General features: G+C 38.8%; 1 protein-coding gene and 1 non-coding gene across 2 annotated transcripts; one reads left to right on the top strand and one right to left on the bottom strand.

Moving 5' to 3' along the window:
* The first annotated feature begins 275 nt into the window (after window positions 1-275).
* HMMR (hyaluronan mediated motility receptor) lies at window positions 276-22,570 on the top strand. The gene is made up of 18 exons (XM_045820783.1): window positions 276-404; window positions 2,931-3,029; window positions 3,463-3,542; window positions 5,366-5,413; window positions 6,793-6,981; window positions 8,007-8,093; window positions 8,182-8,282; window positions 9,649-9,723; window positions 9,858-10,036; window positions 10,495-10,643; window positions 12,090-12,304; window positions 13,453-13,569; window positions 15,544-15,690; window positions 16,189-16,341; window positions 16,423-16,522; window positions 17,174-17,350; window positions 19,883-20,045; window positions 20,601-22,570. Exons 1-18 carry the CDS (start codon window positions 359-361, stop codon window positions 20,618-20,620), a joined length of 2,145 nt encoding a protein of 714 aa, XP_045676739.1. The 5' UTR covers window positions 276-358; the 3' UTR covers window positions 20,621-22,570.
* LOC123813299 lies at window positions 14,814-14,916 on the bottom strand. The gene has a single exon (XR_006784727.1). It is a non-coding gene; the product is annotated as a U6 spliceosomal RNA (small nuclear RNA).
* Window positions 22,571-25,238: the final 2,668 nt, after the last annotated feature.

Raw genomic sequence — 25,238 nt, 5'->3', positions numbered from 1 at the left:
ATCTCCACCGGAATGACGCCACAAGCCGACTTCCAAAATTCTCAGATTTGAAGTGCGCTTGCGCAAATGCTACTAGTGCGTTGGTTACAATTGAATAACGCCAGGAATGACTGGGTACGTGCCCCCTTGAACTCACAAGGCATCTAATTGGACGCGGGGAGAGCTTAATGCGCATGCTCTTGGATGTTCCCTTTCTGGATTGGTGTATCCAGGGTTTTGGGTTTTCAATTGGTTAATGTCTAGGTGGGCGGGGGATGAGCTGGGAGATTTGAATTTGAAGTCAGTAAATTCCAAAAGCTGCACTAGGAAGTTGCCGAGGAGCGCTGCTACCCTTTGGTTTCTGGAGCTGTTCGTCAGCATGTCGTTTCCTAAGGCGCCCCTGAAACGATTCAATGACCCTTCTGGTGCGTACGGGGGAAGGAACTGAGGGACGGGAGTTGCTGTCACGCTCCTTGCCCCTTTTGATTCTATGGGAGCGAAATAGGCGGTTTTAGGGCTGGCACGGGGCTCGTTCAGTTGATATTTTGTTTTTGAAACACATGTTATGCATTCATTACATGCCAATTACTATTTAGGATGATAAGGATACAGCAGTGATCGAAGCAAAGTCCCTGCCCCATGCAGCTTCCATTCAGTTGGAGAATGCAGCCCATAACAGTGCTGGGTAGACACTGAAGCAGAGGGCAGGAACGTGGGTGAGGAAGCGCTGGTAACTAGTCAGTGGCCAAGTGCGAAAGGCCTTACTGGTAAAAAAAGAAGAAGAAACCCTTGACCAAGCTTTTTGCCTGAACTTGTGGATTTCCTTTTAGATATTACATTCAGTCACAAAAGAAAGAAGGTTGGTAAAGTCAGCTTGTGGTTGTAAAATTATGGCAGTATCGAAATCACTATCAATGAAGCGATGGCAGCTAGTATTGACGGCGCCCCAAGCAGCCTGCTACATCATCACATAGATTATTAGTTGTGTTTTCATTTCCCAACATGCTGGAGAGGTAATCCTAAATATTATTCATTATTTTACTGATAAAAAGACCGAGACTTAGATTTCCTTAGTGTTACACGACCAAACTGACAAAACTAGTGCATGGAACCGGCCCTAAATATGGTTTTAATTGTTCTCAGCTTGCGTGATTCTGCTTAGTTACCTTCCACCATCCCTTCTTTTACTGGCCCTGACTCCCTTTTGAGAGTGTGCACCCAACGATGAACTAGAACACTAGAATTCAGCATCACTTGTTTGCTGGCTGCTCTGCCAAGTCTAGAACAGTGCTTCTCACACTTTTTCACAAAAGGGTTCCTAAAAACAAAGAGAAAAGATAACCATCACTTCATCCCTACTTTCCCCCAAAGGACATTGACTACAATAGTGGTGGCGTTTCCTTTGGAGTCTCCTGTTGTTTGTTTTGAAATATGTGTTCCCCACTGAAGTTCCCACCCCTATCCCAAGTGAGTAAAACAGATGCTCTAAGATGTGCCACCTTTAATCTGATTTTAGGGAACCTGCTCTCACCCTATTGTTAACTCCATGGCCTTAGCAGGTGTGGAGAGTGAGAAATACGAGGTGGCTAAGGTCGATGCTTTTTGCAAAGTCTGCCTTTACCTTGGATATCCCAGTGAATCCTACACTTCATTTTAATACTCTCTCCTGATTGGAAACTCACTGCCTCTACCCCTTATTGACTACATTTAGATCGGAAAGCTCCTGGGATTGGAATCTTTATGTCAGTATATATACATGATCATTGTTCCAGATAGAGGAAACTTAATTCTGTCCTTGATGTTTTTATGGCCTTTAGAATTGAAAGCAATTGACTTTTAATACTTTTTTGTTTTGTCCCAGGGTGAGAAATAAATTATGTATTTCTGTGTGGGATATATTTTTATATTTCTACACAAAACAGTGCTTATATTTGCCACATGTGAGCACACTGATATTTTCTGTTGTTTCAACTGTTTTAAAAAAATGCTAGTCAGCCCTGGCTGGCGTAGCTCAGTGGATTGAGCTCGGGCTGCGAACCAAAGCATCGCAGGTTCGATTCCCAGTCAGGGCACATGCCTGAGTTGCGGGCCGGGTCCCCAGCAACCGCACATTGATGTTTCTCTCTCTCTCTCTTTCTCCCTCCCTTCCCTCTCTAAAAATAAATAAATAAAATATTTGTTAAAAATGCTAGTCAAGTTATAATAATGAGCCTCTATCATCCTATTTGAAAAACACCAGGGGACACTCGGGTTGCCTTGGAATGGTCAAACTCCGTGTTGTTCCTTTCTATTTGCATGATAGTCTGGACTGAAGTAAATAGCTTTTCAGAGAATAGTATAACAATTGACTCCCAATCAGCTAAAGCTTTATGCCAATGACATTTTTATTACGGTCAGTTCTGAGAGCCAAATCTTACCTTTGCTATGTATAAGCACTCTGACATGCCTTCAGTTTGAGACTCCAGTTATTCACCGGAGGTTATACAATATAAATTTCTGGGGTATAGATATAGTCTATGACTTTATAAATTTTCTGATATATTGGAATTAACCAGGGATGGATCATCACTATAAATTTTCCAGGCTAAATCTTGAGGGCTAAACACTTTTAGTCGCTTCATTTCTAGAATCTGATGGTGGTTGACCTCAGTGACCCTGAGTAGATTCCAAGCATGTTATTTCTTACAGTCAAGGCTTATTAAGAAAGCCCTGTTGCTTGTTCTTATAGGATAATCATCCCAAGACTGTCTTTGCTGTTTTGCCCAGTTGCCCATGTTCTTTGACCCAATTGAAATAAAAGACCTTTCGGAAGATAATGATATTATTCCTCATATCAAATGGATGCTATTTTTACGTTTAAAAAAACAAGGCATTTATATTTATATTACTGACTTTACTTTGGCATTGTAAGTACCATCAGATGAGACATTAATGTTTTACATTTCCTCCAGGTTGTGCACCATCTCCAGGTGCTTATGACGTGAAAACTTCAGAGGTGTTGAAAGGGCCAGTGTCCTTTCAGAAATCACAACGATTTAAAAAACAAAAAGGTAATGGATCCCAAAATAAAACAATGGTTATATGATCTCGTAAGTTTTAAAGTTATGAACAATGGTAATACATTTATTGATTTTATAGTATTTCTAAAAGTGTGAAACTACGTCTATATTTAAATTTTCTTATTTGATGGATTTATAAAAGGGTCGAGTACAAAATAATGCTTTTATCATAGCACTGTTGTATAACCAGGAGAATGAAGCAAGACACTTACATAGATATGTAGTTTACCTTTTGGTATAATTATCTTAGACTTTTGTCAGAGAACATTAGGAAAACTGGGAAAATGTTAGATGTGTAAAAAATATTGTGTAACTCATTATTTGGAATTGTAAAGTCAAGAAAAGAATAATATTATATTGATTGACTAATAGTTACAATAAGAAATTTTGAAATTGTGTTTTGTCTATGGTTCAATTGTTGCAGAATCTCAACAGAATTTTGCTGTTGACAAGGATACTACCTTGCCTGCTTCAGCAAGAAAAGTTAAGACTTTGGGATTAAAGGTGAGGAGCTCTTATGCTCTATCTGGTTTATTAACTATGTCATTGAAATTATTCCCGAAAGGTATTGTATTTGACTAGAATGGGTTAAGTTAATAATAACACCTATCAGTTATAAATAAACCTATAAATTAATGAAACACTATCTTTAGGAATCTAGTAAGCTTTACACTTCTACCTACACCATTATTAAATATATTGTACTTAAATGTGCCCTTAATTCAGAATTACAAAATGGTCTCCACTCAGTCATTTTTATATCTAGATACATTTTATAACACCTAGTAAGCTTTTAAAAATTTTGTGATGCTTTGATTTATTAGTTAACCATCATTTGAGTTGTTTTGTTTTTGTTTTGGGAGAAGGTAAGTAGTAGAAAAGAAAAACAAAAAGCAGTCTAATGCCTAAAAGATGTTTACTATTCAGAAACTGCCAAGGAGTGGTGGGAGATTAAATTCTTATTAGCTTCATGTTATTGCTTGTGCAAGAGCCTACTATTACTGTTTCCATTCATTCATAAAAGCAAGTTGTACTTTCTTAAAGAGATATGCAAATTGATATTTTAATGTGAAAAAAGATTCAAAGTTGAGAAACTGAAGCCATAGGTTGAGCTTAGACTTGTATTTATTTAGTTTTAATTAACATGCCTATGTTTAAAAACTGTTGTTGGAATATTCTGAAATGTTTTCAGGACAGCTTAGGCATGCAGATCTACTTTCTCATCTGTTTTATGAAACCTCAACACAAAGAGATATTTCTGATAAAATTTAGAACCTTGATTGAGATGTGCTGTAAGTGGAAAATACACAGCAAATTTTGAAGACCTGGAACAACAACAACAAAAAAGATCTCACTAATAACTTTATATAATGACCTGTCGAAATAGTATTTTTGATATTTTGGGATAAGTGAAATATATTATTAGAAATTTTACTTTTTAAATATGGCTACTAGAACATTTGAAAATGAATACATGGCTTGATGATATTTCTGTGGTACAGCACTGATATAGACATTCTTGGAGACTGATGTAAATTTCTTGAGTTAAATTTCTTGGAGAAATCATTCTGAAATATCTAATTAATTATAGAATTCAAAAACTCTCTTAAAAAAAACAAAAATATAAACAAGTTTCAAGTTTGTGGAAAACCCCAAAATAATAGTCCTTTCTTAATAGAAAATGCCAGCAGGTGGTCAATTAATAAACATGAAGCTGGCGTGCCTCCTCCCTGCCCGCAACTTAGAAACATATAAAACACAGTTTTCATTTAAGATGTTTATGCATTTTCTTCCATTTTAGATGGCAAAGATAGATATTCTGTTTTGGGTCATTGTCTCAAAAAGGCTGTTGGATATAAAGGCAATGAGTGGGTTAGAATAGGAGCTGGTTCTCTTTCAGTTTGTCTCGATTTCTTTGCATTTTTCTTTGTATTTAAGTTTAAGTTGATTTCTCTTTGTGAGGTCCTTTTCTTTCTGAGATAGAGAGTTAATTAAGTACTCAAAATGCATTGCTGTTTAATATTCGAAACAGTCAGTAGTTTTATTCATAAAGCTCTACCTGTTCTTTTCACTGGACTTGCTAGAAGGAAAACCTAATCTATTGGGGTGGAAACTTTCAAGCCCGAAATATTTTTAGATCTAAAGAAACTTTACTTTCATTAACCAGATAAGTCACCTAAAAAATCTTTCATAGAGTCAAGGAAATGTTTAACACAGAAATGAACTGTTGGGAATCCTTCATCTTTTCTGATAACTAAAAATCAAATTTGGCTACGATGTTTGTGACACTTAAATTTGATTATCGCTGTTTTTTGACTTTTAAATAGAAGGAATCTCAAAAGAATGATAAAGACTTGAAGATGCTAGAAAAAGAGGTAAGCAATGTTTTCAACTTATTGAAAACTAAATGTGCTCTTTAATGGAAAGAGAGTTACACAGAGAAGGAGGAGGCAGGGGTTCAGCTGCAGCATCAGGAGTCACACTGGATGGCAAATATACCATCAAACAAGTGCCCACAGGGAAATCATTCCTTGGCTGGGACACTGTGTTCCACTTTCCAGAGGACATACTCTTTTGATGTATTCAAACTTTCCATTGGTTGTGGTTGAACATTGGCTCAGGACGAAGAATATGCCAATGTAATTTGCAAATCTCTGTCCTGGTTGCTCTGATCCTTTCGTATTTATTTTAATAATATTGGCTATCATTTTACTGAAGATACATGCAAGAGATTAATGGGAATCGGTGAATCTCAGCTAGCAGGTAAGTGGCAGTGCCAGGATTAGAACTTTTTTGCATTTGTGCATTTGCATCAGTTAATCTTTCAGATTTTTGGCAAATAGAGCTCTATTTTACTTAAGCCCCAAAGTATTTGTTGTTTTTTAACTTGAATTAATGATCAGTATCTAACGTTTTGTGCAGCCTTGGCTGGTGTAGCTCAGTGGAGTGAGTGCAGGCCTGTGAACCAAAGGGTCCCTGGTTGAATCCACAGTCAGGGCACATGCCTGGGTTGCCTGCCAGGTCCCCAGTAGGGGGGTGCATGAGAGGCAACCTCACATTGATGTTTCTCTCCCTTTCTTTCTCCTTCCCTTCCCCTCTCGCTATAAATTAATAAATAAATGAAGTCTTTAAAAAAAGTTCTGTGCAAAAGCAAATTCAGATTTCTGACTTCTGCTGCAAAATCAGATCTGACAGCTCAGTTCCCACTTTCCCCTCCTGGGTAACGATTTTCGGGGCTGTGCAGGGCTGCCCCTTTAAGCCCCCATTTGTTCCTCAGTCCCCACCTGGCTCTCTTTGCTTGTTATGTTATCTGCTTGGTCATGCAGGCATTTGAGTTTACAGACCATTGTGGGGCTTAAAGTTCTTTAGCTGCAAAAGTGTGATGTAGATTATTTCAGTGTCCTTTTTTCTACTAAGCTATAAACACCAGTTATAAACCAATAATATAATCATAGAGAACCTTATGTTGGGGAAAGTAAGAGCTCTCAAAGATCTGAAAGATGAATAAAGAGTTGAGTTACACTGGGAGGTTTATGGCAATTAAAATCCTGTGTTCTTGAAATGCTTACAGATTTTTTTAGCTGCCTCATAAAGTAAATTACGATTGTTCAAACAGCCAGTGAAATTAGAATATCTAAGTGCGTCCTGTCACCATCAGAAGTTTTCCTAGAACTTGAATGCAATTATCAGTAGTAGCCATTTACACTGTCATTGTGTCAGTGAATTATTCCCAGGTCACCTTGTCTCCTCCCAGATTCGCGTCCTGGTGCAGGAACGTGGTGCTCAGGACAAGCGGCTCCAGGATCTGGAAGCCGAGCTGGAGAAGGTGGAAGCAAAGCTAAGTGCCGTGGTCAGGGAGAAAACCTCTCTCTCTGCAAGTAACGCTTCCCTGGAGAAGCAGCTTACTGAATTAACCAGGACGAATGAGCTACTAAAATCTAAGGTATTTGAACCACATGACAATATTTACAATTGAATAAATAATAAACGTGTTCCTTTCTCACATACTAGTTATTTAGGAGACTTAGACTCTAGTTTTGTCTCTTTTTTTTCCTTTACTAAATGTACCTTAAATATTATGCTATTTCCAGTAGGAATTATTATTGTATCTTTTTTTATTGTACCTGACACACAAGAAGTTAGAGAGAACCAAGTTAATTTTTGTTTTAATTTCTGACTTCTTCTCACCTTCTTTCAGAGTAACTCTAGTAAATAAGGACATTATTCAAAGTTGCAGAATATACATCTAGAAGTCACTTTAAAGACCTTTCTTCGAAATAAGTAGCATTATAATAGCAGGCTTTCCCCTCAAATTCTTTTGGGAATACATAAAATGCAAAAAGAATAAGTGTGTTTAATACATAAAGTGTGTTTAATGTTATCATACTATTAGTACTTAACGTGGTCATTTTGCTTATTATAGAAGTAGAAGGATGCTGTGAATCACTGTTCAGTTTAAGAGACATTATTCGGGGCCCGTAATGTGCTGGGCGCTTTGTTTACAGAGGGAGTGAGGGTGCCTAAGAAAGAACTGCGGGGAAGGGAACAGATTCCTGGGCTCCCTCCAAGAAGATCTGATTTAGTTGGCCTGGGATGGACCCTCTAGTCCTGACATATTTCAAAGTAGACCGGGCAATTCAGATGCATTTTGTTAAGCAAACGCCCTTTACAAAATCCTCTCCAAGAACTTTGTTTGAGAGCCTTGCAATGCACATTCCAGCAGACAGGTAAGTGGCCGCCTAGGCTACTAAAATAAACCAGAAAGTCACATGAAAAAACAGGAGGGGCGAGGACAATAGTAGTATAAAACAGTAATCCTAGTATTGGGCAGAGGTGGTTTGCTCTGTCAGAGTATATTGCAGGCATGTAACATCCCCAATAATTACTAGGATAATCAATATTTAAGTGACTGGATAGATGACTTAGCAGAGAATATTTCTCAATCTCGTACATGTTTGTCATACTTAGTTTTCTGAAGACAGTAACCAGAAGAATCTGAGGGTTCTAAGCCTGGAGTTGATGAAATTTAGAAACAGAAGAGAAACTAAGATGAGGGTGAGTGATACCTTTGCTAAATGTGCCGTGCCCGGTCCTTCGGATCTGAGCGATTTCTTACTGCCTGCAACATATTTCTGTCCTGTAGAGTATGGCGGCTAAACAACAAGGCATGGAGGTGAAACTGCAGGTCACCCAGAAGAGTCTCGAGGAGTCTCAGGGGAAAGGAGCACAGCTCGAGGGAAAACTGTGAGTGCCTAAAGGAAAGAGGAAATATTGATTAACCAGTTCGGGGTTCACCTCTCTCACCTGCTGCTGTTTTCTGACACGTTAACCTTCCCACAGTACTTACCCCATTGCCTTCCTCTAATTGCCTTATTTCTTCTCCCACGTGAAGAAGTTGGGCCCTATTCATTCCAAAATATTTTAGCCTGAAAAGGCATATGACTATTACTATTTTTGTACGTCTTCTGTATCAGTGATGAGGAAAGGCCTCATAATCTTTCAAATAGTGTAATCTTGTGGAAGTGGTAAAATTGACCCAAATTGAGAAGCACTGGTGTAGGAGGCCATGATTAATGCATAATCCTAGCCCTGTTTTTACTACTGAGCTATAATGGACACGCAATAAATGCACAGATCACAAATAGTCACTCTGATGACTTTTGACAGTGGTTCGTACCCAAATCACCACCACCTGAATACGATGGAGAATGTTGCCATTCCCTCAGAAAGCTCCTTGGTACCTGTCCCTGCTCCTCCCTGTGCAGTGCCCCCCACACCGCAATCACGTTCTGATCTCAGCATCATAAATTAGCTGGGCCTGGGGGAGCATTTACCATAGCATGCGTGTGTGTGTTATAATTTGCTCCTTTTAATTTCTGAGTGGGATTCCATATATGAATAAACCTCCACTTGTTTACTATTCTGCTATTGATCAATATGTGTTTATTTTTCTTGAGTAAATATTTAGGAGTAGAGTTCCTGGGTCACAGTGTAGTCTGCATATGACACTTTCAGAAACTCAAAGTAGATGAATCATTTTACATGCCCACTTAGCAACGTACAGTTGATCCCCTGGTTCCACATCCTCACTAACCTTGGGTGTCGTCAGTGTGATTTAAGCCCTTCTAGTAGCTGTATCTCATTATGGTTTTAATTTGTTGCTATTAAAGTCAATTATATTTTTATTGACTGTATATATCCTTTTGTAAGGTGCCTAGTTAAGTCTTTTGCCCATTTCTTAAATTGAGGTGATTGAAGAAGGGTTAACACATAAGTGATTGTACATAAGGCAGCCTGGAACAAAGGCTTTCTGGCATACAATATGCTATTTTGCAGGAAAGGGTGGGTGGGGAAAGTTACAAAAAAGCTGGAGAGTTGCAGATGGTGACTCTCCTCATCACAGCCCTCTTATCAGAATATATTTAAAAGCTCTCTCACTTAAAAAATGTCTCCCATTTACATACATTAAAATGTCAACCTGAGATGTCACATAAATGAATAGTTCAGAGTTTCGACTGAAGAATCAGCCTGCCTGATATAACAGTATCTGGAACAAAGTAAGCATCATGTGTGAAAATTGTACGTAGTAATATATGCACCTTTTTCTCAGTGTTTCAATACAGAAAGAAACGCTTGATGAAAAATCTGATACGGAAAAACTCTTAGAATACATTGAAGAAATAAGGTAATATCAATAGTAGTTTTAAATTGGTCCTCATTTTGTTGAAGTGCGGTGAATATATCATTTTCATCTCTTTTCATTTAATTTTCCATATGCTTAAATAGATGTGCTCTTCAAAATGATTTGTTTTAACGCAGTTGTGCCTCAGACCAAGTGGAAAAATACAAGCTAGACATTGCCCAGTTAGAAGAAAATTTGAAAGAGAAGAATCATGAAGTTTTAAGTCTTAAGCAGTCTCTTGAGGAAAACATTGTTATCTTGTCCAAACAAGTAGAAGACCTGGATGCTAAATGTCAACTACTTGAGAAAGAAAAAGGTATTCTAGTGTTTACGGTATTACCTTCTGCAGTTGGGTATTACGTACAATATTTAGGAAAAGCACTGCTATGTTTGAACAACATAAAGTCCTTAAACAACTTTTAAAAATAATTGTATAAACAACAACAAAAAATCTTGTTCTATGTATGAGAATTTTAGTCTATTATAATGTTTATTTTAACGTGTTGCTTGTCTTGATGTAAACATACAATTATGCAGTATTTGACTTCTCTACTTGTGGGTATTAAAATTGGTAGATAAATAAAACTAGGTTTGAGGGGTTTATTATATAACATATAGAGCAATGAGATAAACTTATGGTTGTGTTTTCCCCATTTGAAAATACTTGATCTCTTATTATGCTGTGTACATATAATGAAATATTACGGGAATCTGCGGTGTTCAAAGTTACTATTAGTGTCTATTTACAGAATTGTTATCATTTCTCTTTTCTAGAAGACCTCATTAACAGGGACAGAGAACAGGATGAAAATCTAAAGTCTGAAATGCAAAACTTAGAAGAAAAGTTAATTCTTGAAAAACAAAAACATGAAAAGCTACAGCAAAGAGAGATGGAAATTGATGCACTTCTGCAACAAGAGAAGGTAGTTTACTACCGTATAAAATCAAACTGGTGCTTATTTCGGATCGTACATTTCCCTGTGGTCAGATTCAATCCACCAATTATACTTTTAGAGTTTTATCCTGAAGAAATCATCATGGGCCCTGGCTGGCATAGCTCAGTGGATTGAGCGTGGGCTGCGAACCAAAGCATTGCAGGTTCAATTCCCAGTCAGGGCACATGCCTGGGTTGCATGTCATAGCCCCCAGCAACTGCACATTAATGTTACCCTCTCTTTCTTTTTCCCCTCCCTTCCCTCTCTAAAAATAAATAAATAAAATCTTTTAAAAAAAAGAAATTATCATGGTTACACTGCAGATTTAACTATAAAGGTGTTCACCACAGTGTTCTAGATTATGCAAAAAAATTACAAGCACCCAGATGAAGCAAAATAAGGAAATTCTTTAAAAATCTTCTCAGCACACTCTTGTGTTAGATTACTACATAGATATTTATGGTTAAGCTGTAAAAAAAAGCATCTAATCATGCAAGAAACAAAACTGGCCATTTTTAAAAATCCAGATTACATAAAAACTATTTTTCATATCAATGAAAAAAAAGATTGTCCACTAGGAAAAAAAATGGGCAGAAGTAGAAATTCAGAGAGCCCATAACAGTTAATAGATGTTCTGCCTTAGTGTAATTAAAGGAATAAAAGTCCTTTTTTTCCACTTATATGATTGACACAAATTTAAACATTTGCTAAAAATCCCTAGGTGAGAATTGGGCGATATAATGTGTATATAATATACATATTGTTGGGGAGGCTGCAACAAAAAGAATTAAGTAGATCTATCTATACCAACTTGCAAAATAAATACCTCAACAATCATTGTTATGGTTTTTTGACTGACCTTTTCATACACAATATATGTCATTTACATTTTTAAATGTATGTAGGTAAATATATAGGAAAGACCATTAGTCATATATATATTTACTAAAGTGGTTATCTCTGGAATGGGGAAGCTAAGATTGAGGTGGAAAGGAGTCCAAGGCAATTTTCTCTTTATAATGTCAGAATTTTTTACAGTGTTGATTTACTTATATTTATCTTTTTATTGGTATACATGTAACTTTAAAATATTTTTATATTATCATTGAATAGTCTTTCTTATATATGACCAAAAATATAATAAAACCAGTTGTAGAGCATGCTTTTAGTTTTACAAAAAGTGTGTTTGTGTATATGTGTTACATAAAAAACAAAGACTAAAATACCATTTATCACAATGTTGACAAGTTACAGAATATAATCCCTAACAAAGTAAATATGGTATCTTCATATTTTTTCAAATTTCCTTGAGGATCTTGAATTTGATATTCTTACATCGTTATCTCTACATTTTTCTGTCCTTAATAAAACCTTGCAAATTATTAAATTATTTCAACCTTTCAAATAATTTTGGCGGTTTTCTATTGCATGAAGGAATTATCTTCTAGTCTTCAGCAGAAGCTTTGTTCTTTCCAAGAGGAAATAATGAAAGAAAGGAATCTCTTTGAGGAAGAATTAAAGCAAGCTCTGGATGAGCTGGATAAACTACAGCAAAAGGAGGCACAAGCTGAACAGCTGGTCAGACAACTGGAAGAGGAAGCAAAAGCCCGAGCCGAAGAGCTCGCGCTTCTAGAAGAAAAGCTGAAGGGGTTTGTATTAACAGGACCTCGTACTTACACATGACTTCAGATTTTTACCAAGTACACAACAATCCCTCTAGTTACATTTTGATACTCTTCCCCCCAAAGCAGATATGTATAAAAACTCGTTGTGTTTTTTTTTTAATCACTAATCACTACAAGAAAACAGAAAAGGAATGAATAAAATAGTATCCCACAAGAGATGCTCACAGTTCTGAGACACATGACATGTAGGCTCACGTCTAGTTCACGGTCCTTGCTGGAAAATTTTTTAGTGATGAAAATGCAAGGATTTAAATAATAAAATTATTAGCAATTTGAATTCAGTCATCAAACCAGGTATTTTAATTTAAGTAAATATTGTGGAAGACCTACAGCGTGATGAAAACAGTATGGAAGTGGAGTAAAAATAAAGCATATCTTTTTCTACTTGTAATGATACATTTCTTAATGTTAAATGTTTCCCAGTTGTGGTTTTTTCCCATTTTACTTTTTGATTGTTATTTCTGAAGTGTTTGTGCTCCCTCAAAAAAAGGTAATTAAAGATATAACTTACACTATGTAAAATGATATACATATACACAAAAATGGAAATGTATCTATGCAAAATAGTCCACTACATAAATTGTTGAATCTTTGAATAACAATTTTTTGTGGGTTATTGGTATAATGAAAATAAATCTACATAATCCTATAACTCATTTCAAAAGAACTTTTAAAACAAAGTGTCCCTAACTGTACTTAGTATTTCTTAAATGTCTACGTGTAGACAATTAAATTTTATTCATCCCAAATGCTTCTTAACTAGTAATTCTTCACGTTCTTTAGCCTGGGCTTTTGCTGTTAACAATTATATTTGAGTCTTTTTATCCTACTTTTTTTCCAAAAAAAATGTTTAAACTAACTATAACATGTGATATGAAAAGATAAATTTAGAAATAAGTAAGTGAGGATGGAAACAAAAGTAAAATTAGAACAGGAAAGACAAGATGAAGCCCACATAATATACATGCTGTGGGAAGTAGGCCATGAATTTAGGTCTAAGCTCTCAAGTAGCTAATGTAGACATCCCCAGTGTCAGAGGTAAATACTAATCTCTGTCTTAGGGCAATGATTGGTGGTTAGCAGTCTGTCTTATAATTGTTTCTTCTTCTTAGGAAAGAAGCCGAACTCGAGAAAAGTGATGCTGCTCACGCTCAGGCCGCCCTGCGTTTGCAGGAGAGGTGTAACAGTGCGGTGCAAGGCCTCGGAGATGTCACCGCTCAGTTCGAAAGGTACTTGTGTTGGGAGCCCGCACTCTTAACAACATGAGAGCAGGGAGGGTGTTTATCTAGGGAGGACTGTCAACAACAAAAATCACACAAATAAAGTTATTGGTATCACTTTAAATTCCACAGTGACCGGCCATGAATGGGCATTTAGTGTTACATGGTAGTCTTAGTATATACAGTAATTTCCCTTTGATTTTAATGTGGTTAATTTGTAGGTTTTTACATGAACACTTTTGCATCTCATTGAAGAACTACTTTCTATCCCAAGAACATAAAGATTGTCACCTATTCTTAGAAAAGTTTCTGTTTCACTTTCACTTTTTCACCCAGATCTGATTTCTGTGTATTTATTTTTGTTTTTCCATGTGGGTAATGAATGGCCTGGTGCCCAGTCATTGACTAGTACCTTCTTTCCCAGTGATCTGCTCCTTCATGTGATGTGTTACATATAACATGCATACATGCACATGCAGATCACATTCTAATTATAATTTTATGCCAGTGCAGACATGTAAATTACATAAATTTTATACCATGTAATTTTTAGTGTTCCCAGTGCTGTACTGGGATTTCTGTTCTTGCTGCTGTGAAAAACAGTGCCGTAGGAGGTGCTTAGCCATTCTGGAACTTCACTCACCGTCAGTATGCTGGTACCATTTAATGTTTCTTCAAACCACACGTCTCCATTCAGCTCTGTGCCCATAAATCCAGCTGCCTGCTTGACATCTCCAAGTGGACACCTCACTGTCCTCTAACAGTAACTGAAACAACTCTTGGTCTTCCTTGTATCTCTTTCTACCCGTAGTCTCTCACTCTCCTGTATCTCAGTCGATGACATCCTCCGAGCTTCTCATTCCATCGATCTTAGGGTCATCTTTGATCCTTCCCTCTCCCTTTCTCCTAACGTCCACTTCTGGAATTTTAAAGCTCTGCCTTCAAAAGAGATCTCGCATCTTTCTGTTGCCAACGCCTTAGTCCAAGCCTTCTTTCTCACACACCTGGACTGATAATCGTCTTTTAGTTCGCCTTCCAGTGTTGCCCTCCTGCACCTTCCCCAGTCCCTTCTCCTCCCGTCTCCAGAGTGATACCCACACTTCCTTAGAGCCCTCAGGGAACCCCATGGGGAGCTGCAGTAAGGGGTGACCTCCGTCCTGTCTGACTTCTGCTCTTGCCTGTCTTATGTATTAGGCCTTAGTTTCATCCTTTTTCTCATTTTGTTTTTTTGTTTTATTTTGTTGTGTGTTTTTTTATATATGGGACACTTCATGAATTTGCGTATTATCCTTGCATAAGGGATGTGCTCATCTTCTCTGCATTGTTCCCATTGCAGTATCTGCAGCCAAAGCAAGCACTCCAGTCTCCCCTTTTAAAGCACTGTGTTCTACCTGCCTCTGAGCACCTTTTCCCTGTGAAACACTTTCCCCGAACAGCCTCACTAAACCTTCTTTTCCCACCATGTCTCAGCTTGGCTCTAAATTCCTCAGAAAGGCCTTTTCTGAGTCACCAACCAAAATGTAGGGTCTCCTTATCAGGTTAAGGAGCTGTGTAGGTTTTTGTTGTTGTTGTCATAATACTTACCATGAATTTAATTGTGACCCTTTTTTTTTTCTTTCTTTTTGCAAAATCCTGGGGAGGCATTTTCCTATCTTCCCTACAACACCATAAACTCTGACAGAAAATCCAAGGATTGTAGAATTTTGATTTTAGGATAATGTTCATATTTCATAGTTTTTTTTTTCATCTCTGTATGCATACTTCCTACACGTAGTAGGCAGTTGATTTTTTTTTAATGAACAGCCCATGCCATATAAGCTTATTAGTACTAACCTCAGAATACTAATTCTTACTTGTGTAAATGCATAGATACTAAGGTTTTGTTTTACCTTAAATTTTATGAAGTATAAATTCATCAGCCATATATTTGCCATGTATACAGTAGTTAGAAAAATCCTTTAACTTACTTTTCTTATTAATAAGCTATAAAGCATTAACAGCTAGTGAGATAGAAGATCTTAAGCAGGAGAACTCATCACTTAAGGAAAAAGTGGCCAAGGCTGAGAAAAGCGCAGAGGATGTTCAGCATCAGATACTGGCAGCTGAGAACTCGAATCAAGAATATGCAAGGTATGTCACAGAAAGCAAGCCCGCCCACCCCGTGGCCCTCCAACCACTGAGACAATTTAACGTTGTCAAAAGCCACCTATTAAGTGCTGCAGGGAATTATAGTTGGTTTCACGGCTTGCTTTGGGTGATCTCAAATGGCAAATTAGGAGTTTACTCAATTTGCCCTGACTCATGTGACTCAGTTGCCAGGACATTGTCCCGCAAAGCAAAAGGCTGTCTGTTCGATCCCCAGTCAGGGCACATGCCTGGGTTGCTGGCTCGGTTCCTGGTCAGGGCACATGGGAGAGGCAACTGATCAGTGTTTCTCTCTCACATTGATGTTTCTTTCCCTCTTTCTTCCTCCCTCCCCCTCTCTCTAAAAATAAGTAAAATCTAAAGAATTTATCTAGTTAAAAAGATAAAATTATTGAAGAGGTCCTTAAGCCTAAAAAACAAGTACAGAAAAAGTTATTAAAGTGGCCATAAAATGTTTAGAGACTCTTCTCTCTCAAACCCAAGGATGCTTTTAGATCTTCAGACCAGATCAGCACTTAAAGAAGCAGAAATTAAAGACATCACAGTTTCTTCTTTTCAAAAAATCACTGATTTGGAGAACCAACTGAAGCAACAACGTGAAGACTTTAAGCAGCAGCTGGAAGCAGCAGCAGCAAGGTAATCCAGCCTCAGAACCCGAGAGCCAGGCACCTCCGTTCTTCTTGTCTGTGACCCTGGGTCTTTAATCTTCCCTTACAGACAGGCTGGGAAAGAAAATACAGTGGCAGAGTTAACTGAGGAAATGAATAAGTGGCGTCTCCTTTATGAAGAACTGTATAACAAAACAAAGCCTTTTCAGGTTTGTCAGTTAGGACTGAACTTGCTACTTGTGTTTGTTTTAGCAGTTCACCCTGTTCTTGGCCACAGTCAGGACAGTGACGTGGTTTTTCTGGAAAGCCGTTTTGCTGTGCTGTTAGTGCCAACTTAACTTCCTATGAAAGAAGGCTGATAAGTTTTGTTAAATTATTATGCATACATTTTACTATAGCCTTTGTAAGCTATGAAAATACCTCCCAGTAAGAGACTTAAAGTTAATAGCTTAGAAGGCTCTTTCGATCATTAGCCTGTGTAACTGTGTGATAATTATTGTGTCGTGATCTTTCTCCGTATATCTCACATTAATACACTGGTCTTTAAAAAGAAAAAGGGTAAGTGCTCATCTTGGCACTTAAGCAGATGATGAGTACGGGTTATAATGTGATCCAGTTGGTGCAAGTTAGGCTGGCTAGCTGAACTGCTTGTTTCTTTTCCCGATCTTTCAAGTGAAAAATACAAAGTTTTTAAAAAAGAATCTCATAGAGAATTTATGGAGAGACCTGACAGTATGTCAACAAAATCTGCTTTTGTTCATTTAAGTTTTCTTTTACCTGTGTTTTCTGTGTAGTTGATATAGGTAAGTAAGATTTAACAGTTTTAAGTTTATATTAAAAAAAAAACACCTCTTTTTCAGCTACAACTGGATGCATTTGAAGCAGAGAAACAGGCCTTGCTGAGTGAACACGGTGCCGCTCAGGAACAGCTGAACGCACTCAGAGACTCGTACGCTAAGCTGTTGGGTCATCAGAACCTAAAGCAAAAAATCAAGCACGTTGTGAAATTGAAAGATGAAAACAGCCGACTGAAATCGGTGTGTAAAATAACACCTAGTCCTGTTGAATATGGTGTGGGTTTTTTTATTCTTTGTATAACACTTAAGTAAAATGAAGGACTTTGGTATCAGAAAAAAAGTAATAGTTTATAGAGGAAAATCCACCTGAGAATTAAGGATTTATTTCAGAATGTTGACCAGATGGGTATTAGTGTTCTCAGGTCTTCTAACTACTTCCTCAGTATACTGAAAATTACTGGAATGATTGGAAGAATTCATAAAGCTGTATACATCTATCACTGTTTGTAAAGTAGCAAAATCCTTGAAGCAAATAAATACTACCCTGTAAAGATAAGCAGTATTCAAAAATAAGCATTTAAGGGTTTTTTTTAACAGTTTTATTGAAGTATAATTCACATGCCTGAAAATGTACATGATGGCTTTTAGTATATTTACAAACAAGTGCATTTAGAACATTTTTGTCACCTCAAAATGATACCCCTTACCCTTTAGCTATTATCTATCTGCTTATCTTCTTATCCATTCCTCCCACCACTAATCCACTTTCTGCCTTTATAAATTTCCCTAAAAAAGACATTTTTCTTTTTGGTACCAAATAACATGTGGTCTTTTGTAACCGTCTTTTTTCAGTCAGCACCCTGTCTTCAGGGTTCACCTGTGTACCTGCATCAGCATGCCTTTCTTTCACAATATTCTATTTTGTGGCTGTGTCACATTTCATTCATTCATTCCTTAGTTGTTGGACATTCAGGTTGCTTTCACCTTTGCACTGTTATGCACATTGCTGCTACAAACACTCAGGTCTGAGTTTTTGTGTGGACCTAGGTTTTTGTTGCTCTTAGGTTATACCTACCAGTAAAATTGCTGGGTCATATGTTAACTGTTTAATCCCTTGAGGAACTGTTGGGCTGTTTTCCAAAGCAGTTACACCATTCTGCATTCTAGCAGCAACACATGAGGGTTCCAATTTCTTTACATCAACACTTGTCATTACCTGACTTTGACTCGGATCCTGGCTCCTGGGGTCCTCAGTGTTATGGATGAGACAAGACAAATTCACACAGACTACTGAGTCCTGTGGAGGAAAAGGGACAGCCTGGCCACTTTCTCAAGGGGAGAGCACCTCGACCCTTGCCTTGACAAGCGGTTACTGGGTTCAGTTTGCACAGGAATACAGGGTGTATATATAAAGCTCATCAATCATTGTCAGGCAGTAATGATTAAACAATAGATAACATTCAAAGAACTCTGAGGGCTTATTCTGAGTCAGAGTCAGGTAGTTAAAGGGCCATAAAATTTTGGGGAACAAACTCACTTCCTGCTTAGACCCTTATCATTTCAATTGAGGGTATTAGGAAAGTAGGTCATAGGATTTTATGCATTCTTTCTTAGGCCTGATCACCCTAGGGAACCTGCCTTTCCTGGCACAGGGCCGCACCCACCTCCAGCATTGTTTCAGGCTTAAGGCATTGTTTCAGGCTTAAATCAGGCTGGGGAAGTAAGGCAGCCAAGAGATTAGGAGACTTCTTGCAGACAGAATGAGGACTCAGGCTATATCAAAGTCGATGGGCAAGGGTCCATCACCCCATTTTTCTATAGCCCCCCAAGTCCCTCCCTGAGGGCCCCTTCATGACCATGTCTGTCTTAGGTCATCCCTCTTTGAGGAATCTTACCCATCATTGGCTAACCAGTCATCCGCCCAGGGCCAAGCAGGGTGAAGTGAACTGAAAGAGGGCAGAGGTGACACCCCTACACGGAAGATAAGCTTTGTTTCCTAAGTGGCTTATGGTCCCAAGGTCCTTTACTCAGCCTTAGCCACAGGGGTTAAGGGATTAAGGGATTGCAGCTTCTGAAACCAGGCAGGGCAGTTCCCAACAGACTTTTTGATGCCAGCTGTCCTGGTGCATGTAACGTAATACCACGTTGTGGTTTTCACCTGCATCTATCTCTCTGGTGCAACCGGTAGCTCAGGACAAGATGGGAATGCTGGCATTCTGATGGGGAGCTGGGGGGAGCGGGAGGCTCGGGTTCTCGGCTGCAGCAGTCTGGCGTGGAGATGTCACCTTCCTGAGTTGTGAGGGGAGGGAGCAGACTTGTTAAATAGCACAGACCCTCGCCTTTGGACCACATTTTTGTAGATTTGCTTGAGTAGATGTTTCTTCCTTGGCTGTTTTGTCTTAGGACCCCTTTTAGACGCTTTAGATGGTTGCCTTTTCCCAACTTTTAGTTTCACTAGGAAGCAGGACAGCAGAGCCCAAGTGCTTTCATGCTGGAAGCTGATCGTGGCATGTAAGTTAGAGACGAACTTTTATCAGAAACGTATCTGTGTACCTCTAGAGCAGCAAGAAGATTTAAATGACTCGTTATCTCCTTTGTCACCGTGGTTCCAGGTCATTTCATAATTCAAGTCTTCAAGCCTCTATCTAGCAGTGGTTTTTGCCATTTGGTTTGATATCTTAGCAACTTCAGAATTTGTCCATAACATTGATCACACTTTTCACTATCGTGATCTTAAGTAATTGTTTACTGTCTGTATTTTTTTTTACACAGGAGGTGTGCAAACTCCGCTCTCAGCTTTCTAAAATAAAGCAAAACGAGAGAAAACTTCAGGGGGAACTGAATAAAGCTCTGGGCATCAAACACTTCGATCCTTCGAAGGCTTTTCTTCATGAAAGTAAAGAAAATTTTGCTCCCAAAACCCCACTAAAAGAAGGTAAGAAAAAAATGTATGGAAGTATCACCTTCCTTTGGGAGCATTTAGCAAGTTGTCCATCTTCATGAGCTGAAAATTTGTCGACAGTTTCTGCTGTATAAGAAATTCCTTCTGAGATTTTTCTGTAAAGTGCCTTTTCTTTCCTATTTCCGTACGCTCTGTTTTCCACATGTCCAGCTCCCACCTGTCCCCCAAGCCCGGTTCAAACTCCCTCCTCCTTGAAGCCTCATCTGACTGTTTTGCTCCTGCCCACCCCGCACCAGAGCTGTTCCCTCTGACACACCCATAGCATTTTAACCTAAAGGTCTAATTTGTAGGCTTGGGAAAAAGAAAGTAGGTGTCGTATCTCTTTTTCGTGAATCTTTGAATCTTTGACAATAGATCAGAATTGATCAAAAAAAGCGAGTGAAGAAATACAAATAAAATTATGCTATGGAATGCAAGCCCTGCTTCATCCGCCTCACGGAAGAGCCTGCTTGCTCACTTCCAGATCACACTGATGATGAATCGGCTCTGACTTACAATGCTAACTGCTCCTTTTCGTAATCCCTCCAGGCAACACCAACTGCTGTTGAGCCCCCCACAGAGTTTCAGGAATCATTCGAGCAAACATCTGAAAAACCAGTTGAAGATTATTTTATTTTTATTCTTTGCTATTCTTTATTTTTATTTCATTGTTATTATTGCTGTCGTTACTGTTGTGTTTGTTATGAATACTTGGGAATGTATTTAATATTAACTTCCTATTTTGGGGTATCTGAAAGCAAGTTCAACATTTTTCCCAGTATGGCATCTGACATTTTGTTTTCTGTTGCCAGTACCTGCTCCCTGATGCTCATTTTCAGCACTTCATACTAAACCTCCTACCTGGCTTTCCAGTTTTGCAATTCGTCCCATCAGCCAGCATTCCTTTAAAAATCACTCTTACATGATTACCCTCCTAGTCTGAAACCTTAGGTGGTTTCAAGATGCTGATCCCCAGGTTTTTTAGTTGGCTCCTGGACAGCTTTCCTCATGTGAACCTCTTAAGCTGGGACAAAGCACCTTGGCCTGTTCTTGCCTCCACTTTGATTCTCCTAATAATGTTTCCTCTGTTTCACCCACCAGACACTTAACCCAGTTCAAGTAAGAAGTAAGGGCATGCTTAATTGCATAGTAATCTCTTTATCTCTTATCAGAGTCACAAGCAGGTCAATAATTTGCAGATTCCTAGACTCTCTCCCAGGCCTACTAAATTAAAATCTGTCTTTTTTCCTGAAAATCTGCACTTTAAACAAACTCTGCAGTTAATTCTTAGATACATCAAAAATCTGAGAACTACTGCTCTTAGCTACTCTTTAAAGAATTTTTTTATACCACTTGACATCAGCCTGACTAGTGGGTATTTGATTAGTATTTCCATAATGTGAAGTGAAAGTCACATATTAAGTCATTACCCTAAGTATTCAACTTATATGAAGTTACATTAATGCATGAACGAAAGGTGTATTTATTATCTGTGCCCTCCCCTCCCTTTCTTGTCAATAGAATTACAAGTGGCAGTAGACTATTTAAAGAGTGGTAATTATCTAAAATTTCTGAGTTACTTAGTATATTATAAAACATGTAAAAAATATTTCTCTATTGATGTACTAACAAACTTATTACAATCAGATTATCTTTTCATAATAAATTATTGTACTGTGTCTTAATATATAGTTGAATTTTTAAATATCACTTGAATTAAGTTCAGAGGAAATGGAGAAATTAGGAAATTTGTGTAATAAAGTTAAATACTTCAAGACTTCTGCTTCTGTTCAAGATGTAGTGATAGGTATCAGATTTACTAGATCCTCACCCTACCCTCCACAAGCACAAACCCCCCTAAAACTATCAAAGACTAGACAAGATATACACAATAAAGACTTTCAAGATGCTAGACATGAGACAGCGAAAGACAGCAATTCCTGAGAGACTGGGAAAATCAGGGTGAGCCCTGCAGCCACCCGCTATTTACAGCCTTGAGAGCCTTTCCAAGCGAGCTAGGGAAGAGGGGCCCAGGCAGAGCCCCCCCGCCCCCTGAGCTAAAAGAGCTGCGATCTGAGGCGACCTAAGGAGCTCGAGTTTGCAGGACAGAGCACTGGAGAGGAGAGAACTGCACAGAGAGAGAACTCTGGAGAGCTAGAAAGGGCCCCTCAAGGACTCGGTAGTCGTGTGTATGAGGACGCTACCTGAGGCCAGGGAAAGAACTACCCCCTGAGATTAGGAAGAATAGTGCTCAAAGCTGACACAGGGGTGGAAGTAGTGCCTGTTCCCACCAGCCAGACTGGAAACCCTACTGATTTATGAGGCATTGAGTAGGACACACTGAAGGGTTTATCTGCAGGGTTGGGGAATACAGATCTACCTCATTTTATTGCACTTCACTTTCTTGCACTTTGTAAATAAGATACATAGATGTTTTGTGCATGTGTGTACAAATCAATGGTTTGTGGCAACCCTGTGTCAATCAAGTCTATTGGCACCAAAAGATTATGAGTTGCTGAAAGCCCAGGTGATGGTTAACATTTTTTAGCAATAAAGTATTTTTTAATTGAGGTATGTACATTTTTTTAAACAAGTGCTATTGCATGCTTAATAAACCATAGTATAGTGCAAACATACCCACTGGGAAACTGAAAAGTTTGTGTGGCTCGCTTTATTGCGGTGGTCTGGAACGGAACTCACACTACCTCCGCACTATGCCTGTAATCAGTCCTAAAGTGAGCGCTGCTCTGGTGCCACCTAACAGATCTCAAAAGGAAGACCCAAAAGGATCACACTATTTCTAAGAAACTGAATTACACCCCAGAACAAAGCTCAAGTGTACTTAGTCGGATTTTAAGTTTACTCCAAATAGATAAATTTCAGTCTAACATCCAATTGAATGGTTACCACACATGCAGAGAGACAGGACACACTACCCATGTGAGAAAATAATCCATCCAAAACAAACACAGAGGGTACTAATAGCAGGGGACGTCAAAACAGTTATTCCATATATACCAAGACCTAGTAAATATGTGATGTAAAAAGACCCAAATCAAACTTATAAAGGTAAAAACTATATGTGAAACAAAAGTACTCTTGCCCTGGCTGGTGTGGCTCAGTGGACTGAGCACTGACCTGTGAACCAAAGTTTCACCAGTTCAATTCCCAGTCAGGCCACATGCCTGGGTTTTACACCAGATCCCCGGTGGGTGACGCATGGGAGAGGCAACACACATTGATGTTTCTCTCCCTCTCTCCTTATCTTCCCTCTCTCTAGAAATAAATAAAATCTTTAAAAAAAAAAGTACTGTTGATGGCAGTAACAGCAGATTAGGCATTGCAAAAGGAAAGATTAGTGACCCCAAAAACGGCAGGAGAAACTATCCAAAATGAGCCAGAAACAAGATTTACAAAACGAACAGCAGCAAGGTGCTCTGGGACAAGTTCAGGCAGATTGATAGGTATGTCACTGGTCTTCCTAGAGGAGGGAAAGAAGGGACAGGAAAATTGAAGTAATGGTGGAAACACTTCCAATTATGATGAAAACTAGGCCTGCAGAGCCAAGGAATGTAATGAATCCTAAGGACACGAAATATGAAACCTCACAATCAAATAGCTGAAAAGCAATGATACAGAAACACTGCCAACCTACAGCTATTTCTTTAACAAAAAGTTTTCAGGAACAAAGATGACAAAATGATTTACAGACAAAATGACTAAACAGAATTAGCAGCAGCAGAACCGCACTACAAGAAACCTGAAAGCAAGCTGTCCAGGTGATGCAGACACCAGCCCGCAGTGTCCACAGTGTTATGGATCAGACCAGACAAATTCACACGGACTACTGAGTCCTGCAGAGGAAAATGGACGGCACGGCCACTCTCTCAAGGGGAGAGCACCTTGGAGCACCTCAGCCACTCTCTCAGCGCACCAACCCTTGCCTTGACAAGCTTTTATTGGCTTAATTTGCATAGGAATACAGGGGGTCTATGGAGAGCTCATCAACCATTGTCAGGCAGTAATATTCAAATAGATAACATTCAAAGAACTCTGAGGGCCTATTTTGAGTCAGGGTCAAATAGCTAAAGGGCCATAAAACTGGGGAAACAAACTCATTTCCTGCTTAGACCCTTATCATTTAAACTGAGGGTATTAGCAAAGCATGTTTCACAGGATTTTATGCATTCTTTCTTAGGCCTGATCACCCTAGGGAACCTGCCCTTTCCAGCACAGGGCCGCACCCACCTCCAGCATTGTTTCAGGCTTAAGTCAGGCAGGGGAAGTAAGGCAGCCAAGAGATTAGGAGACTTCTTGCAGACGAATGAGGACTCAGGCTATGTCAAAGGTGAAGGGAGAGGGTCCATCACCCCCTTTCTCCATAGCCCCCCAAGTCCTTCCTTGAGGGCCCCCTCATGACCTATGCCTGTCTTAGATTGTCCCTCCCTTGAGGAATCTTACCCACCATTGGCTAACTGGTCATGCAGTGGGGTACAGGCAGGGTGAAGTAAAGTGGGCAGAGGTGGGGCTTCTGCCAGGGAGATAAGCTTTTTCTTCTTAGTGGCCTAGGGCCCCAAGGTCTCTCACTCAGCCTTGGCCATAGGAAGGTTGGTTTCAGTTTCCGAAACCAGACAGGGCAGCTCCCAACATTCAGGCAGGAGAAAAGTGCGGCCATGTGGAAATAGGAGTCTACTGAGGCACAGAGAGCACTTAGAGACTGCATGGGAAAATATATGGCATTCTCCTCTGTTCTTTTCTTAGTACTTTAGTCTCTTTAAAAGATCATTGTTTCAGCAAAAGTAAGAACATACTTTGGTGTTTACACACATTTAAAGTTGACCAGTGTGGCTCTGGTGGTTGGGCATCATCCTGCCACCATTTGACTCCCAGTCAGGGCACATGCCTGGGTTGCAGGTTCGATCCCCAATCGGGACCCATGAAACATCAATGTTTCTCTCTTTTATTGATGATTCTCTACCTCTTTTTTCTCCCTCATTTCCTCTCTCTCTAAGAATAAATAAATAAAATCTTTTTTTAAAAAAATTAGAGCATGACAGCAAGCTCAAAGTCCAGGAGGGGAGAAATGGAAGTGTGTGATCATAATGTTCTTAAGTATATGTAAATGATATGTTACTTGAAGACAGATTGTGATTAAGTTAATAATGCAATTATTATTAAAACCTAAAG

Source organism: Phyllostomus hastatus, unplaced genomic scaffold (assembly GCF_019186645.2).
Source record: "Phyllostomus hastatus isolate PE091 unplaced genomic scaffold, TTU_PhHast_1.1 phas_contig_150, whole genome shotgun sequence".
In the NCBI taxonomy this organism is placed as follows: domain Eukaryota; kingdom Metazoa; phylum Chordata; class Mammalia; order Chiroptera; family Phyllostomidae; genus Phyllostomus; species Phyllostomus hastatus.
This window is presented reverse-complemented; position numbering and strand designations above follow the sequence as displayed.

Bases quoted from the DNA above. Each gene is read 5' to 3' on its own strand.
- HMMR (XM_045820783.1), top strand. From the start codon at position 359: ATGTCGTTTCCTAAGGCGCCCCTGAAACGATTCAATGACCCTTCTG. The intron at 405-2,930 runs GTGCGTACGGGG...CATTTCCTCCAG, and splicing joins ACGATTCAATGACCCTTCTG to GTTGTGCACCATCTCCAGGT. The intron at 5,414-6,792 runs GTAAGCAATGTT...GTCTCCTCCCAG, and splicing joins TGAAGATGCTAGAAAAAGAG to ATTCGCGTCCTGGTGCAGGA.